This window comes from Molothrus aeneus, chromosome 25 (genome assembly GCF_037042795.1).
Source record: "Molothrus aeneus isolate 106 chromosome 25, BPBGC_Maene_1.0, whole genome shotgun sequence".
Classification (NCBI taxonomy): Eukaryota; Metazoa; Chordata; class Aves; order Passeriformes; family Icteridae; genus Molothrus; species Molothrus aeneus.
This window is the reverse complement of record NC_089670.1, coordinates 5,016,184-5,033,008: the sequence shown is the minus strand read 5'-3', so window position 1 is coordinate 5,033,008 and position 16,825 is coordinate 5,016,184. Positions and strand designations below refer to the sequence as shown.

The 16,825-nt window shown below is 47.7% G+C and overlaps 2 protein-coding genes across 2 annotated transcripts in view; both read left to right on the top strand.

The window, feature by feature from the left end:
* SAP30BP (SAP30 binding protein) overlaps positions 1–9,698 on the top strand; it is a 29,357-nt gene extending 19,659 nt beyond the window's left edge. The window contains 7 exon segments of the mRNA XM_066565579.1: positions 2,517–2,605; positions 5,013–5,104; positions 5,559–5,619; positions 6,130–6,181; positions 6,573–6,631; positions 7,821–7,905; positions 8,564–9,698. Coding sequence (XP_066421676.1) covers positions 2,517–2,605; positions 5,013–5,104; positions 5,559–5,619; positions 6,130–6,181; positions 6,573–6,631; positions 7,821–7,905; positions 8,564–8,745 — 620 coding nt within the window. The 3' untranslated portion in view covers positions 8,746–9,698.
* Positions 9,699–15,822: 6,124 nt separating this feature from the next.
* The window catches only part of ITGB4 (integrin subunit beta 4), a 30,976-nt gene continuing 29,973 nt past the window's right edge, over positions 15,823–16,825 (top strand). Inside the window, exon 1 of the mRNA XM_066565697.1 lies at positions 15,823–15,829. Within this exon, the coding sequence (XP_066421794.1) occupies positions 15,825–15,829 (5 nt within the window). The 5' untranslated portion in view covers positions 15,823–15,824. The remainder of the gene's footprint in view (positions 15,830–16,825) is intronic.

Here is a 16,825-nt window from a genome sequence, read left to right as displayed (position 1 = left end):
CCTGAGGTCCACACTTGGAGATCCTCTAGGCTGTGAGCCTGCAAATCACAGGGCAAATGAGGGGCTGGAGGCAGTGTCACTACCTGTGACTCATGTCAAAGTAAAACTGTGGTCTTGACAGGAATAACAGGATGCACAGAGCAGTTGGATGTATCCTGTGAGGACACACCTTGTTGTGAGCTGTTCATCTGCAGTTATTGCTGTAGACATGGTGGAAAGCTGCCCTTGGGACTTGAAAAACAAAATGTTTTATACAAGAGTGTGTGGCCATGCATGCAAATGCCAGGATTATAATCCCAGTTTTCCTCTAGGGAAAGAGCTTCCTCTAGGGAAGATGCTGTGGAATCAGCCATTCTGTCAGTGTGGGGAGCAAGTCTGAGGACTGCTGGAGGGCATGGATAATTTGTACTTCCTTACTGTAAATAAGCCCAAAGGGGTTAAACTCACCCTTAAACTCACCCTTTTCTTCCCAATGATGTGGCACCTCAGGCTGGCTGCAAAGTGATGAAATAACTGAGTAATGCTGCAAGTTTGTGCTCAGTTTGTGAGGTGCATGTCCTGCCTTGCTGCTGGCAGTGTTCAGCTGCCTCCTGCTCTGGTGGGATTGAAGGAGGCAAAGATTCCTTAGTTCCAGCTCCTTGTAAACCATTAAAAGGTGCTTTCCCCCATAATGTTGATAAAGAATTCTTTTCACAAGGCTCAAACAAAAGAGGAAACGAGCACCAAACCTGAAAAGTCATGCATCAAAATACATTGTCTCACTGGGAGCTCTTGTTCTGCTTCCAAAATGATTTCTTTTTCAAGGCAGCTTTGAATGGATTGCTGAAGATATTCTTATGACTTTGACTTTTTTTGCAGGTAAAACAGAGGTCCTGCCCAGAGTTCCTGAGTTTATATGAGCACACAGTTCCCCTTCCCATAAATGCTTCATTTCTCTGTGGCTCATCTGCAAAGACAAGGGAGCCTGTGGGATGTCTAATGTGGAGCTAGGCTTGATTTTTTTTTTTTTTTCAGGCGCTTTCTTTACTAATAAAATCTGGATTTAATGGGTTTTTTTTTAATGCTTCTGCTGTGAACCTCTTAAGCCATTAAGCAGCTTTTACCTTTCCCAGCAAGCCCTGTGTGCTGTGTATTACCCACACTTCTGTGTCTTTGCCACTGTCTTTCTGGGTTTCCTGAAGCTGTAATTAACCCAGAGGCCTCCCCATCCCAGCAGCAGCTGTAACCTGTAACAAATGTGTGCCTTGTTGTCAGGGAGCTCCCTTTGCCTGCCTTTCTCTGGGGAGTCTGGCAAGCTTTCCTCCTTCCATAAAGGCTCCCACTTGCTAAATGCCAAAGGACACTTTTTGTTCGTTACTGGCAACTGCTGAAGAATTTAACCCTCAGCAACATCTTGATCAAATAGAATGAGTGGTCGCCTGCCAGCTTTTCCTCTGCAAAGGAACTTGTCCTTAGTGCTTCACATTTTTACAAAGGACATGGAAACTGTAGCAGCACTGATGGTGTGTGTAGTGTTGTTTATCTGTAGCCTCAGCTCTCCAGGGTTCCAGCAGCCCTGTCTGGCCTTTGGGCCCTCCTGGCCTTTATCCAGAGGAGCTGAACTCTGGGTGCTGGAGTTTTACTGAGGAATGTGTAACTGAGGAGCTGCACATGTGAAAAGCTTGGTTGATGTGGCTTGTGTGCTGCTCTCAGGTCTCTTATCCACTGCAGAGCAGCTCTGGGATGTGTTCCCTGGACAAATTATGCTTGAAAACAATCCCAGCTGCTTAAATGGGGCACAAATCTCTGCTCCAAGGCTTGGCCAGAGACCTGCCTGGGTTTCCCATAATAGTGGGAAAGCAGTAAGCAATGGGGGGAAATGTGGCCATTTCTTTTGCTGATAATTCTGTAAACTAATCTTTATAGGGCAATCAGGTACTTTAGTAGTGTATCCCAGTACAAACAGCTGTGGAAATTTGGCAATCTGGACTGGGCTGTTCCCAGTGCTGCAGCACGAGTTGTTCTTTCTAGCAATAGTCTGTCTCTGTAAGCAAAGATCAAAGGGTCTATTAAGGAAGTCTTAACTTAAGGATGAAATGTAATTTCTTGTGGTTAACTCTTGACAGCCTTGGGGAGTGTTGTTCTCTCCTTGAGCCACTTTGGTTCATCCAGGTATGTCCTGAACTAAATATTCACCAAGTGATTATCTCCCCCAAAATGGCAAAGGGCCAGCCTGCATAAAATTGATCCTGTGCTCCACCCCATGCATGGTCCCATTCTCTCTCCAAGAGTGTAGGTATCAATAAAAAAAGCATCACACCCCTCTTCTAATGACCCAACCTTGAGGTTCTTTGTTTGCTTCTTGCTCAGCACCTTGAAAACATCACAAGTACCAGTTGTCAGCATTGTCATCACCTTTGCCCTGGGTTCCCAATGAGGGAGTAGTGCTGACATAGGACATAAAACAAATATAATGACTTATTTGGCTGAAATTCCCGTCAGTAGTTCCAGAACTCATCCCAGTTTGCTCTCTCCAGCTTCTTTTTCAGAGAGAGTGAGGAACATGTCTCCAGATGAGATCAAAATCCCTCCTGAGCCTCCTGGCAGATGTTCTAACCAATTGCAGGTTGGTATAAGTCCACTTCATTTATTATTTTGTTTAAAGATTTGCAGTTCAGGGCATATTTGGGAACCCTGCTCAGTAATGTGCACAAGGCAAAGCTCCAGATTAAAGCTGGGTTTTACCACTCTGAGTTTTATAAATGCACTGTGTTAATGCTTTAGGCTTTACAGAAGTTCTAGTTTAGGAATCTCAAAGTAGCTTTAAGCTGCTTTCCAGCCTCTGTGGGTTAATTATGCCTTAAAACAGCTCTTGATGCCAGCAGTGACACAGAAGCAATGTTTACTGTCAGGGCTGCTTTCCTCTTACCTCAGCAAATTCAGCTCCCTAGCAAAGAACAAATTGTTTTTCTCTACAGCCCTGAAATCCCCTAAACTGGAATAGTTGAGGCAGCAATGCCTGGATTCCTTTTCCACCTACATGTCTCTGGATGGTAAACATTTAGAGGGAAGGCTGGTAGCTTAGAGGCAACAAAAGAGCACAAACACGTTTTCTCTGGTGTACACCCAAATAAAAGCAGTGACCAAGTTTGCAATAACCTTCTGTGTTCTCCTCGTGGAGTGCAAATGAAAGAGCAGGGACTGCTGTCTCCTAACACACACTCGAGTTCTAGCTCTGGTTTTCTGCCCAGCAGAAATGCAACTCAAGAATCACTCCTGGACTGCTCTATAAAGTAGCCCCTAACATGCAGTGGTGATTCAGAGTGACTCACCATCCAGATTATGCTTTCTTCTCCACACACTGTACCTGGGCACACCCAAACCTCCTCTGGTGCTGTAGGAGGATTTTACTGTTCTGACATCAATGAACTGGAGTGTGTTAGACCTGAGGAATGCACAGAGCTTGACAGGGTAGACAGAATAAAGCAGAATTTTTCCCCTTTGACAGAAGTTTAGTGTGTTACATCAAAGGGGAGCTTGTCCTCTGTTGGCAGGTCAAACCACATCTTAGAGCACTTTGAGCAAGGAGATGGGATTGTTCCTTAGAAATGCAAAATGTTCTGGGCTTTTCACTTGGTGGTTTGCTCTTTTGTCAAAATTTTCCTCTGATAAACTGTATTTTGAACTCTGCCAAAGAGAGGACTTCTTATTATAAAGTTGACTGAGTAGTTGCCCATCTGTGGGCTTGGGGAACCTCATTGCTACTCCATGGGGAGGGGATAAAAGGGAACACCTATTCAGTCATTTCTACTCCCTAGATTCACCTTTTTGCAGTTTGTTCCTTCAAACCTCACAATGTGTTGCTGGATGTGGAGATGGTGTCATTTCCTCTTGCTGATTTTGTGACAACCTGATGAAAATTTATCTCATAGAAGTTTTTTTAGGATTGTTGAGTTTCATATCAGCTCTTAACAATCCTCCTTTATTCAGGCTGCAGCAAGCCCTCAGACAATAGTCAGCTCTGTGTTGACTGTCCAGGGAGGGAGACATGAAGTGACTTATCCAGAAGCAACAAAGGAAAATTGACTCAGCTTCTCCCATCCTGAAAGACTGAAGGCCCAGCTCTGGTCTTGTTTTATGTGCCTCTTGTACATGAGAAATTTCTGTCATAAAGAAAAGATGATGGAAATTACTGAGAATATTTTAGCAGTACCACTTAACTCTGTCTGAAAGCTCCTGCCTCTGCTGTCCCTTCACCATCACCAGAGTAGGAATACTTTTATATACTCTCATCCACCTTAGTGAGGAAGGTAAAAAATCATGTTTGATTTGAAATCTTCTAGCCTTTTTGGAGAGTAGACTGCTTGACAGCTGCAACCTGGGTCAGTTAAGTTGCCTTTGGCATGGGCTTGTGCCTTGTGGGTGATGTGCAGAGAGAAGCTGATTCCATCTGACTGGTACCAAAGCAGGGATTTATGAGCACATTGTTCCTAAGAGCATTTGGCTGCAGTGGGCACCCCCAGCAATACCTGATGATCACTCTGGCTTTAGTTCTCCAGCAGAACTTGGCTCTGGCCCTGCCTGGCTAACAGATGAGCAGGAACTTTGCCCTGCGGGCAGTGTAGCCCAGCTGCTGTGTCTCAGGTGCTCACCTGAGGCTGCAGGTGGGTGTTGGTGGTTGCTGTGAGTTGTGGGGGAACCTCTGGATTTCAGAATTAGCTTTTCTGTGTCGTGCCTTGAAGGGAAACAACAGCCTGGGAAGGAGGAGTCCATGCCTTGTATGCAGATCTTTAATCACTGAAGCCTTCAGTAAGTGCAAAGAGAATTCCTTTACCAATCAGACAGTTCATGAAGGTACTTCAGACATTCAGGGAGGAAATGTCTCTTGAGCAGCCTGGCCCTGGTGTAAAGATTAAATCCTATCTCTGGTTAAGGAGGTCACTGGTTCAGTTGGCTTCTTTCCACATGTACAGGAGTCAGCTGCTGTGTTGCTCCTTTTCATCCTGGCTCACCCTATAATCTTTCTCCTGTAGGATAAAATTCAAAAGTTGTATGAGAGGAAAGTGAAAGAGGGCATGGATATGAACTACATCATCCAGAGGAAAAAGGAATTTCGTAATCCCAGGTGAGCCACCATCTTTTCATGTGACCACAGCACCACAGAGCTAATTTGAAGAATTTCCCTCTTTGTTGGAGTTGTTGCAGAAGGATCCTGAACAGGAAGGACTACTGCTTACAAATTGTCTTTCTCAAATTGGTGACTGAAACAGTAAAACTCTTCTTTGTGTTTGGTGAAGCAGCAGCTGGAGTTGGTGTGTTGGTTAGATTTTAAAAGTGAAGGCTCAGGATGAAGTACTTTAGAAGATGTGACTGTTCTGGGAGCTGGGAGATGTTCTGGGGAATAGGAAATACTGTGGATAATGGGGTGCCACATCCATCATAGCAGGTGTAGCTTCTCCGGTTCTCATTTCACTTTGTAGTGTGAAGAGGTGACAGCCTCCCTCTGTTGGCACATCTGAAACACTTCTGTTCCCTTCTGCTCCCTGGTTCTGTTCTGACATTTTGCTTTTCCTTTGCAGCATCTATGAAAAGCTGATCCAGTTTTGTTCCATTGATGAACTTGGTACAAATTATCCAAAGGTGAGGGGCAGTGTTTTGACTGGAAAAGGACTGGGTAAAGGTAACACAGAGATGTTAAAGTCTCACCTCAGGCTTTCTTCAGCCTGCTTGCTTAGAGGTCTTGTAATTCAACCTCAGTCTGAGCCTCTGCAGTGATGTGAACATTTCTCTGTAGGCACTGAGCCTCAGTGCCTCAACCTTTGCTACAATGATTCTGCACAAAAACTGCTGAAGTGTGGAGCTCTGAATAGAACTCCTTGAGGGGGGAAAGAAGCTGAGTAACAGAAAAATGCATGACTCACCCCAGCATCCTTTTTGCTTCAAAGCTGTTTCTTCATTCACAACAGAACATGGTCCCGTAAAAGAAGGTCTGATGGGACCTTTGTGTCACTGGATACAGGAAGAAATCAGTGATGATTCTCACTGTCACCTCTGATTATCATCAGGGAGCAGAAATACGTAAAGCATTTTTGCACTGGGTTTTGTGGTTCTGTGGGAAGAGCCCTAATCTGGTTTATTTCTTTTTTTCAGGACATGTTTGATCCTCATGGCTGGTCAGAGGATTCATATTATGAGGCACTAGGTAATTCCAGGAAGTCTCTTTTTTGTCCTAGCTTAGCTCCTTGTGTTTTGTACTTAATTAACTGCACTGGAGTCTTCACTTTATGTATAAATGAGAAGTCATCACATGCTGCTCTTTAATGACTCCATTCTGGTTGGATGTGCCTGAATGTTATTGATGCTTCATCAGTTTGGAAAGGCTTTTTAAATTGGTTCTGCAATGTTTTCCTCTCCCAAATGACTAAATTAGTGCTGCAATGCTTTGATTAAAAAGCAGCAGTTGCTTTCATGGCAGTTTAATTTTTCTATATAGAATTTGAATCTATTTTTTCTTTTTTATCGTGGGAAGTGTGTGAATGAAAACTGTTGAATTTTACTGTTCTTAGTGCTTCACATCTTCTGCTCTTTCTCAGCTAAAGCCCAGAAGATCGAGATGGACAAACTGGAGAAGGCCAAGAAGGAGCGCACCAAGGTACCTGCTCAAAACCTAAAGAGATGCAGGTGCAGGGCTTTTCTTCCTTTCCCTGCTGGATTTCATTCTATTGCTTTGCTATTTCTGTGCTAAAACTGCTTGTTTTATCCTAGATCTCTTCTTTATTCTTGCATTTCTTTTCCCAAACTTCACAGATCAAGTTATTTGCCCTTCCTTATAGGTCCATTTATAGGTTGTTTACTCCACTGGATTTCCTGCTGTTTTGTCAGTATTTTTAAACTAGAACTCTAAAAATGGCATTCAGTAAGTCAGATACAGGCAAGATAATGAATAAAGAACAGTTTTTTCCTTAATTTATGACATTTTCCCTGGTGCCTAGCCTAGTTAAAGCTTAATTTCCTCACCATGTCTCAGTGTGACACAATACCTGCTTTCTGTTCTCTGTGATATTAACTTGTTGCATCCAATTTCCAGGAAAACTGGGCCTACTTTAACTTTTTGCATTTTGTGACAAGCCCAGTTATTCTTAGATATGCCCCAGAAAGACCACAGAGAGGCTTTGGAAGAGATTTCATTCCTGTCCTGTGTTTCCTTTGAACCAGTGGCTGGCATTAGAACATGTCTAATGTTAGAGATTTGCCACCTAAGCTGCAGAAGGCTCCTTCCATCTCCAGTCCATGGAGGGTTTTTTGTGCAGTGCATGCTGTGTCTTGCTGCTTGTTTTGGTTTTTTGCACAGTAACCCAGGTATCTGATCATGCCCTTGCCCAGATCTGCAGTTCTGAGGCTGCAGTGCTGTTGGAGTTCTGGTTGCCAGGGTTCCTGCTGTGGTGCAGCCACAATAAATTCTGCAAGCAGGGACTTGCCTTGCATGTTCCTTAAAGGAAAATGAATATGAGCTTCGAACTGTATAAATACAGAGTTAAATGACCAGGATCTGTCCTGTCTGAGCTGTATCAAATCTTGTGCTTGTACCAGTAGACAAACACATTTTCATGGTATCAGGCTTAGGAGCTGGGTTGCAGCTGAATAAATCCTTAATTCTCATGGCCTGAGGTCTGTGTCTTCCTTCCCACATGATGGGCAGCTCAGAGGCCAGTCCATGTCTTACATCACACTAAAGCTGTTTTAAAAAAACTTAGAGAGGTGCTATGGGTTAAAAAAGGCTGTGTATCTTAACAATTCATTTTTTTATCTTCTCTTTCTCCTGTGTGTCTCTCCCTTCCCAGATTGAATTTGTGACTGGCACTAAAAAGGGTACAACAACAAGTGCTGCTTCCACAACCACCACAACATCCAGCACCACTGTGGGAGGTAAAGAATAGCAGTGAATGTACACCTTAAGCTGCAGTAATGCTGGGATTAGTGCTTCCTGAAGCCTGAAGGCTTCTTACTGATCCTGTAGATAATGCAAGGGAATGTTTCTGCTGGGGGGTGTTGGACTAGCTTCCTCTAGTCCCTGTAGTCCATGGCTGTCCTTCTGGAGTGGAAGACTGGGGCCGGGTGGGATAGTGAAGAGACTTATTAGTGGGTCAAGAAGCCTGCTGCTATCTGTGGTTCCTGGGACTGATTTTGAGATTTGGAAACCCTGGAAATCATTCTCCTGCCTTGGAAACTGAGGGGAGGGGACAAAAACCACTGGAGGCTGATGAGTGAGTCCAGTGCCTGTAGCTGAGCAAGTGGGATCCATGTGCTCTGTTGAAATTAAATGTGCTTTGGGGCAGGGAGTGATCCTGTCTCCCCTTTTGCTGGAGTTCAGGTCTAGAGTTCTACTCTGACTCCTGGTACCCCAAGAGAAAAGTTGCCTTTCCTCCTCACTACTTACTGCCAGTGTATCCTGAAATTAGTGTAGGGGGAAGCTGTTAGTCAAGCAGTGGGATATTAAGGGTTGACAAGACAGGGTGTTAAGAAGGGATTGGTGACCTCTAATGTAATGCTAATCCTTGTGTGCTTGGTTTAATCAAATCCACAGATGCCCAGAAGAGGAAGAGCAAGTGGGACTCTGCCATCCCCGTAACAACGATAGCTCAGCCCACCATCCTCACCACCACTGCCACCCTGCCAGGGGTTGTCACAGTGACAACCAGTGCCAGTGGCTCCAAAACCACAGTGATCTCAGCTGTGGGCACCATTGTAAAAAAGGCCAAGCAGTGACTGCTGTGCTGGGCCTGGAGTCTTGGACTTGTTTGTCACTGAAGCCATTGTCCTTGGAAGGGAGGGGTGGATTTCTCCTTTGGTAAAAGATGACAAGATTCTTTGAAGCAGCTCACAGTTCCCCTTTGGAAGGCTGGGGGCAGGAGCAGGATGCCAGCTGTGTGCCCACAGGAATGGACCTCTGCCCACCATGCCTCTGCCTTTGCTTGCTGGGGGAAGACCCAGGCTGCCTGTGTTGTACTGGAGGAAGGTGGCATCTGGAGTCAGCTTGTCAAAGTTTGCTTATTAATTACTGCATTGAGGTCTTACCTACCTGCAAGTTTGTTTTAGGGGGGGAAAAGAAAATAAATTAAAAGAGCAAGCAGTGAAAGACTGTCAGTGTTACCCCTGTGTGTTCAGGGTGGTGCTCCAGGGCTGCCTGCAGCCTGTGTAGGTGCCTCCCTCCAGAACCAGCTCAGCTCTGAGGGAGTTGAAGCAGAGACAACCACTCAGTGTCCATGTCCAGATGTGTAGCAGAGACTTGAAGCAAACCACATCAGTGAGTGTAGGCTCACTCTTTGTTCTAGCACTGACACCTGTACCCTGTGTTCTCTGTGTAGATCTTAGTGACCACGTGTGAAACTGTGGAACTCTTGAGGAAACTGCTGGAACATTCTGTTACCATCTAACAGGGATGGAGATTTCTATGCAGAACCCTCAAGCTGTAGAGGTTTGATTTGTGAGCTCACTTGCAAAGACCTGTGCAGAAACACTTCCATTGCCATGGAATGAGCTTGGACAGAAACAGAGGAGGAGAGTGTCTGACCCTGTTTGTGACATTGTCCATCTTTGTTTTAGCTCGTGATGGTCTGTGAATGCACACATGGCAGTTACTGCTTGCTCCACTGTTGTGAAAAAGTATTTTCAGTTGAAAATTTTGTTGAATAAAAATTGAAAACTCTTTTTAAAAAGTCCCTGGTGTCATTGATGTGTCTGCATTTCTTCAGAGTTAAATTTCTACCCAGAGCCTCTTTGTCCTAGTGTCTAAAGCAGTGATAGGAGAGATGGTTGCCAGATCAGCAAAAGTGTAAATTTCTGAGAATTCAGTGGTTTGGGGTTGCTTTTTCTTTCTTTTTTCCCTTTCAGTTTTCTCTGTATCTTTCTGTGCCAGTCCTGATCAAAACTTTACATTTATGGAGACTTAAGGTAGAAATAACAGGTTGATATCCTGGCTTTAGATAATTTTAAAACATGTTAAACACTTTGTCCTGGTGGTCATTTAAGCTTAAAAAAAAAAAAAAAGGCATCTGTGAATCCAGGACCCCTGGAGCAGCAGTTTCCAGGCTCCTGCAGTAAGAGCTTCTGCAAGAGACCTGCAGGACTGGGCTGTACCCTGGCAGTTCTGTCCTGAGCTCCCAGGAGTCAGTGTTTGCTGCCTGCAGTGGAGAATGCAGCTTGAAACAGGCTTGATTTAGGTTTGGGTTTCTTCCCCCAGAAAGGTGGAGTGAGGATGCCAACCCCTGTATAACAAACCTGCAGCCAGTAACTCAGTGTTCTTGTTTGTCTTGCATGCTGGATCAGAGGTAATAAATGGATCCTTAGGTTGGAACCTGCAGGAAATGCCTTTTTTCCAGCTCTGAAAATGGCACTGGACAGGCTGATGGCTTGCACTGGGCTGTGGTCAGTCAGTGCCCCAGAGGAGCTGGAGGGAACCTTGGGCACACAGGGGTGATGTCCTCAGGGAAAAGGATCCTTCTGGCCTGGGAGCCCCCAGACAGGAGTTTGGACTGGTGTGCTTTGGAGCTCTGGCTGGGAGCCCTGCTGAGGGCTGGGGGGCTCTGCTGAGTGTGTCAGTGCCCAAACAGCCCTCGAGGACTGCAGCCGTGCCCAGTGTGCCCTAAGGCAAACTCAGAGCTGACACTGAGATAAAGTTCCTTGTGCTGCTGCAGCAGTGACTGCTCAGGCTGCGCTTGTGGCTCTGAGAGCTGTAGATACTCGTTCTTAGCTCTCCTTCCAAAGGGATGCTAACCATACCCAGGAGAGTAAAAACAGTCCTATTTTCATCTTTCCTTAGTCCAAAAATTAGTCTCTGCTTCTTGAACACCACAGGGCTTCTCTCTGCCTATCTCCTTCCTAAGCAGGGGTGTCTCATAGCTCAAGGAGCTTTGTCTCAGCTGAAACTCCACGTTCAGGTCTGTGTCTCTGCCCCAGCAGAGGCATGAGAGCTGCAGTAATGAACTCATCCTTGGCAGAGTTGGTTCTGCTCTCCCTTCTGAACTCTTTTCTTCCACCTCCATGCCCTGAGGTGTTGATTTTCTCTCCCATTTGCTTGTTGTGCTTCAGAGACCTGCCCTGCTTTGATGCTGCTGTGGGAAGGGATTTGGTGTGTTCAGGACTCACTTTTATTTTCTGTCTCACTGGGTGCTGCTGGGCTGAGGGAGCAGGTGGGGAGGGCAGCTCTTGCCAGCCCCACCTCAAACCGTGGAATGGGAGCACCTGAAGCTATGTTTTACTTGGATTGCTGCTGCACTGTCTGGTTTAGGGGAGTTGTGCACTGAGATGAACAAAAAATGAAAGAAAGAGCCCTCCTTGCCAAGGCTTTGGGCCATGCCAAGGCTTTGCTGATGACAGTTCCAGCAGTGAGGGAGGTGATGGCTGCAGTCAACACCTGCACAAGCTCCTTTCCAGCTCTTCTCCATTGCAGGGGAGAAATCAGCTCCTGTGAAGCCCCTCAAACAGGTGGGCTTTGTAATGTGCCCAGAGTGTCATCAAAGGGTATGAGCTGCTCATTCCTGGGGGATGGTGTGGGCCAGGGAAAGCCCAGAGTTGGTACCTGCAGGGAATCACAGGATGGGTGAGGCTGGAAGGGCTGCAGTGGCCCAAGCTCCCTGCTCAGGCAGTTTTTCCTGGAGCACTTGGCACAGGGTTGTGTCCAGACAGTTCTGGAATATCTCCAGAGGGACAGTGAGAAACACAGATCTTCTCAGCAGGGCTCCCCAAGACTCTCTAATGTTAAATGTTCAGGTAAATAAATTGCTGTGGAGGCTCAAGACCCCCTGAAAGGGCAACGAAGTTCCACCAAAGTCTCCTCTTCCCTTTGGGGGGAACGTTTACCTCAGCACATTCCTGCATGGCTTTTACAGGGCAGTTTTCCACCTCTGAGCCTTCCCTGCACTGCTGTTCCTCTGACTGTTTATATTCCACTTCCTTCCTTTTGTTCCAAGCGAGAACCAGGGACACCAATGACTTCCAATAGCTGCTCTGTGTTTATTTGGAGCTCGGGCCAGCCTCGTGCTCTGTGCTGCTGGAAAACAGCAGAGCTCTGGGATTTCACAGGGCTCAGAAAGGCACAGTTTTGCCTTTCTGCATAAAGACGTGGGAGTGTGCTCAGCCCCTGGCAGCTGGGTGAGATGCTGATGGATCCCTGGAAGGCCCTGATGTCCCCAATGGGTGACAAGAGTGTCCCAGACTGAGGTTGTATCCTGGATCCTTTACTGATGTTTTCCTCTGGTGTTGTTTCTGTGTCCCACTTCCCTCTTGCTGCCAGTCTGTCCCGGAGGCAAATGTTAATCAAGGGTGTTCATCAGAGAGATTTTCCTTTAGGAACATGTTCATGACAAGGAACATCTACTGGGAAACAGGGGGCACGTGTAGTTAATGCTGCCTTGGGGGAAAGGCTGAGGGAGAAAATATGGCAGGATTTCATCTGGCACTTTTAATTGAAAAGGGAATTATATTAAGCATCATTTAGTGCAATAAATTATGTGCACGTTAATGTACATTAATAATACATTATTACACATTCCTTTTATTTAAGCCACATAGCAGGATATTGTCACTACAGTATACAGTGCAGTGATGGGATTAAGTGTTTATTTTTCTTTTAGTAATGTGTGTTGTTACAGAATTTAAAAAGGAGATGAATGTGCTCCAGCCAGCAGGATTTTGGCTGTAACTGCACAATAAAGACCTAGAAAAAGCCCCAAAGCTGTCTCCAGGCATGCTGTGGTGGCAGGACAGAAAGAAGAAAGGCTCTGTTGCAAGCTGGCGTGGCATTAAAAAAAAAAGACAATAATTAACCCTGAAATCACTTGTAATTATCAGGAATTGGCACTCAGACTGGTAGTCAGCAGAGAGAGCAATAATTTCATGTGAGCTATAAAACTACATGTTTTTCCTCCTCGGGCAAAAATTTCTAGGCCACGTTGCCACCACAGAAATTCACTGATTTATGAATGTGAGATTCACCACAGATGTGGCTGTGAGCTGTGGTGGAGCCATCTGCACTGAAATCTGCTCACCCTGCCTCTGAAATCCCTGTCCTCTGTTCTTAAAAACAGCAAATTTGTGTGACAAAAGCCTGATCCAGCAGGCAGGGAGAGCAAGGTATGGAACCAAGGCAAGAATTTGATTTCACCCAGTGTTCTTCCCTGGTGGAAGTAATTTGGAGAAGTTGCCAGAAAGTCGACTCATTAAACAATTAAACAACCTTTTTTTTTTTTTTTTAAGACAAAAAGAAGTTAAAACCTTTTATATTCTCATGAGTATTTACAGAAAATTTCTGATTCCTCTCTGATTTTTTGCCCTAAAAATTTGGTGGTGGAGTTGCCTTTATATTGGAAAAGTGTCTTTATCAGCCCTGCAAATGTAAAAGCAGCCCAATTACAGCTCTGGGGAAACTCACGTTCCATGGGCTTGGGATCTCTTAGGTGCTGGGGGGAGGTGTTTCAAAGAAAGGTGCAAAATTGGTATCTTGAGCTCTTCTGGCAGCACCCAGAGGGAGCAACTGGGCTTCTCCTCACAGCTGGGAAGGCTGAAGGGAGCTGGTGCCTCCTTGCTGCTCCAGGCTGCAGGGATGAAGGGGAGGCAGAAGGTGTCAGGAAACCCTGGGGTTGTCAGGGTCTGCAGGTGACACCAGAGATCCTTTACAGGGGCAACATAAACATTCTCCATCTCAGGTGGAGAAAGGAGGACACCCAGAAAGGCAGGACACCAAGTATTGTGCTGCAAGCTGGGTTCCCATGAGCTTTTCTGGTTGGCTTCAGGATTCCTTTTAGGGATCCATCGCTAAATTAACTGAGTTTTTTACTACAATGCTTCTTGCAGCCTAAATTGGCTTTTTCAATTGCAGTGGCAGCATCGCTTACCTCAAAGAGGGAAATTGCAGCAGTGGGAGGTGGGGTGGGGCTGGTGGGAGCTGCTGGTGGACAGGGCCAGGTGAGGTGACCAGGCAGGTCTGTGAGCACCAGCACAAGCTCCCCTCCCATCTTGGGAACTGAAGCCCAGTTTTAATTCATCTGCAATGTCCAACATCTGCTGCAGCTGTGGCTCCTGAGGCAGAGCAGGACCCTCTGCCTTCATCCCCTCCGTGAGAACAATCTGCTCTTCACCAGCAGCTCAAGCATCAGCACTCACAGCCTGGTTCTGCTCTGCCTTTATTTTGTCTCGTGTCACAGCTCTCACGTTGCAGTCGCTGTCTTCATGTGTTTAAAAAAAAAAACAACAGCAAACCTCCTTCATTTTCAGAACCTTTTTTTAACTCTAGGAAATCACGTCTCCAAAAGGACTGGGATTGCCAAGTTATGAGTTGGGAAACTTGGAAATGCCAGATTTAAACTGCCCGGGCCATCTTCCCCTGCACTCCTGCCTGTTTCCCATTTGCTGTAGTTTTTAATGGCAAAAGCCCATCCTCCTTTATCCTGGGGCTAAGGCAGTTTGCATATATTAACTTGAGCTTCCTAATTTCTTGTAGTGAAAGGAATCCTGCTCCTCACCTTTCTATCAGTTTTGGAGAGCAGCAGCCTCTGTAATGCCACATTGAGAGCAAGGAGGGCAAAACTGCCCTGCTCAAAGTCAGGCAGGAAATGTGCCATTTTTCCATCTAGCTGTTGCTATTGTTTGTGCTGAAGCTCAGGGGATGCAGTTTTCCTTGCGAGGATCTATCACGGAGCCAAAATCCAGCCTGTGCCATTGCATCTACTCCAGAATGTGTGTGCTCTGTTCTGTGGAAAGTGTGAGTGGTTCTGAGCTGTGACCAACCCCAGGCTCTAAAGCAAATGGGTGTTGTGGACAGAGAAACAGCCTCACCTGAACTCTAAACCCTCCTCTGTTGTTCTTTGGACTGGGGAAGGGATTTTGGATCCAGCTCAGCAGAAGGACTGGAATCAGCTGTGGGACTGCTGCTCGTGGCAGCCTTGGACCATGGTGGGATGCAGGTATGGATGGGAATCATTCATGGTGCTACAGTCTTGAGGCAGATTCACTGCAGGTGAGGAGTGCTCTGCTGTGCCCACGCCCTGCATAGAGCAGGGTGCTGATCTATCCTCTGCACCCAAAGCACCGAGGCTCAGCTCGGCATCTGCCGATTGTCGGGGCAGGAATTTCCCTGACATTTCAGCAAGGAATTACCTGAGCTCTGAGGGTGACACCTCCCAGTCGTGCCAGGGGGAAACTGGGAGGAGAAACCCCTGCCACGGGAGGTCGGGGAGCTCCCTCAGCTCTGCCCTGAGCAGGCGGATGAAGCCGAGCAGCCCCTCCGGGCTCCCTGCCCTCGGCAGCACCTTCCCACCGCCCTTTCCCAGCCCTGTTCCTGTGGGAGGGTCCGGAGGCTGTGCCCGCCCGGCCAGGTGTGCAGGGAGCAGGGAATGCCAGCCCTGCGTCACGGGCACCCCCTCCTTCCTCCCGCCTGGGATAAAACTTCTCCTCACCTGGGATCCGAGCTTACTTATCGCAGCTCCCACCCTCTCTCCCTGGCAGCCCCTCGGGAGGGCGAGGCGGCAGCGCGGGCACTGAGAACAAAGTGGATTTTTGGCTGAGGGGCCGCAGGGAGTTATGAGGGATCGCGGGAGGGCTGCGCTCCCCGCCGCACCGAGCCCTGACGTTTAACCGGAAAGAGAAAAGGGACACAAAATAGAGAGGAGGGAGAAAGAGAATTAAAAAAAAAAAAGGAAAGAAAAGCCCAAAGCTGGAAATAAATCAAGTCGCAGCAGCGGAGCAGCACGTTCCCCCTCTGCCTTCGGGAGAGTTTCTTGGCTTGGTGTGCGGTGCCTGTTATTCGGGCTGCGGCAGAGGATTTGGACTCTGAGTCAGACCCGGCGCTAATGAGGTTTGTGGAATCAATTCATCTGTGCTCTGCAGCGTCCAGCTCGCTCGAACTTGGCTGCGTTGATGAACCGGGCAGTGAATTAATGCTCGGGCAGGTGGGCAGGACACGGAGCGCGGGGCTCAGCCCCTGCCCGCCTGTTCTCTCTGTTTTCCCCTGGTTTTTGGCTGTCGGGCACCATCCGGTGCCTCTGGGCTGGCAGGGAAAGGCAGCGCTGGTGACCGGGCGGGGCTGTGGGGGCCTCACGGGTCCGGGTTTGTGTCCGCAGGTATTTGGGTGGGGGTCCGGGAGCGGTGCGGGGGTGGGATGGCTGAGCAGAGCCCTTTGGGGACGCTGTTGGAGTCTCAGGGGTTGCCCTGTCCCTCAGTTCCAGGGGGAAAGGCTGTGGAGCTGGCACCCAGGGAAAGCTTTCACGGGTGGAAGGGTGCAAGGCCAGCCGGGCTGTGGGTGCCTCCCACCCCCGGAGCCCACCGGGGTTGTTTTCCAGACCTGGTGGCTGCCCCTGCAAGGGGGGAGCAAGGGAAGGGGGATCCCAGAGGAAACGGCCAGGAGAGAGCGGGGGGTTCAGGGTGGGCTTTGCTGAACTGCAGGTGTTGGGATGTTTGCAAATCCGCGGATCTGACTTGGACAGGGAACAGGACAGGAGGGTTGGTGTGAGGGGGCTGACAGACATGGGTTAGCTGGGGGAAAGGGGGATGAGGAGCACCCACGGAGGGGGAGGACGGAAAAGTGTCTTGTGGGGCCAAAGGAGCAGAGAAAGTGGCAGGAAGAGCACATGGAGGGAACGGGGGGTTCAGAGGCTGTGCTGGCATTTGGGCAGACCCCAGGCAGGGTCCTGCTGTTCCTGCCTCTGCTTCTTGGGGTTCCCCTCTGCCCGAGCCCAGGGGTGAGCAGGAGGAGATGGAACCAGAGCCACCAGCCCTTCACAGCACGGGGGGTGCTGGCACAAAGCAGCTCCCAGCAGCTCTGTGTGGGTGCCTGGGCTGGGTCCTGCTGTGT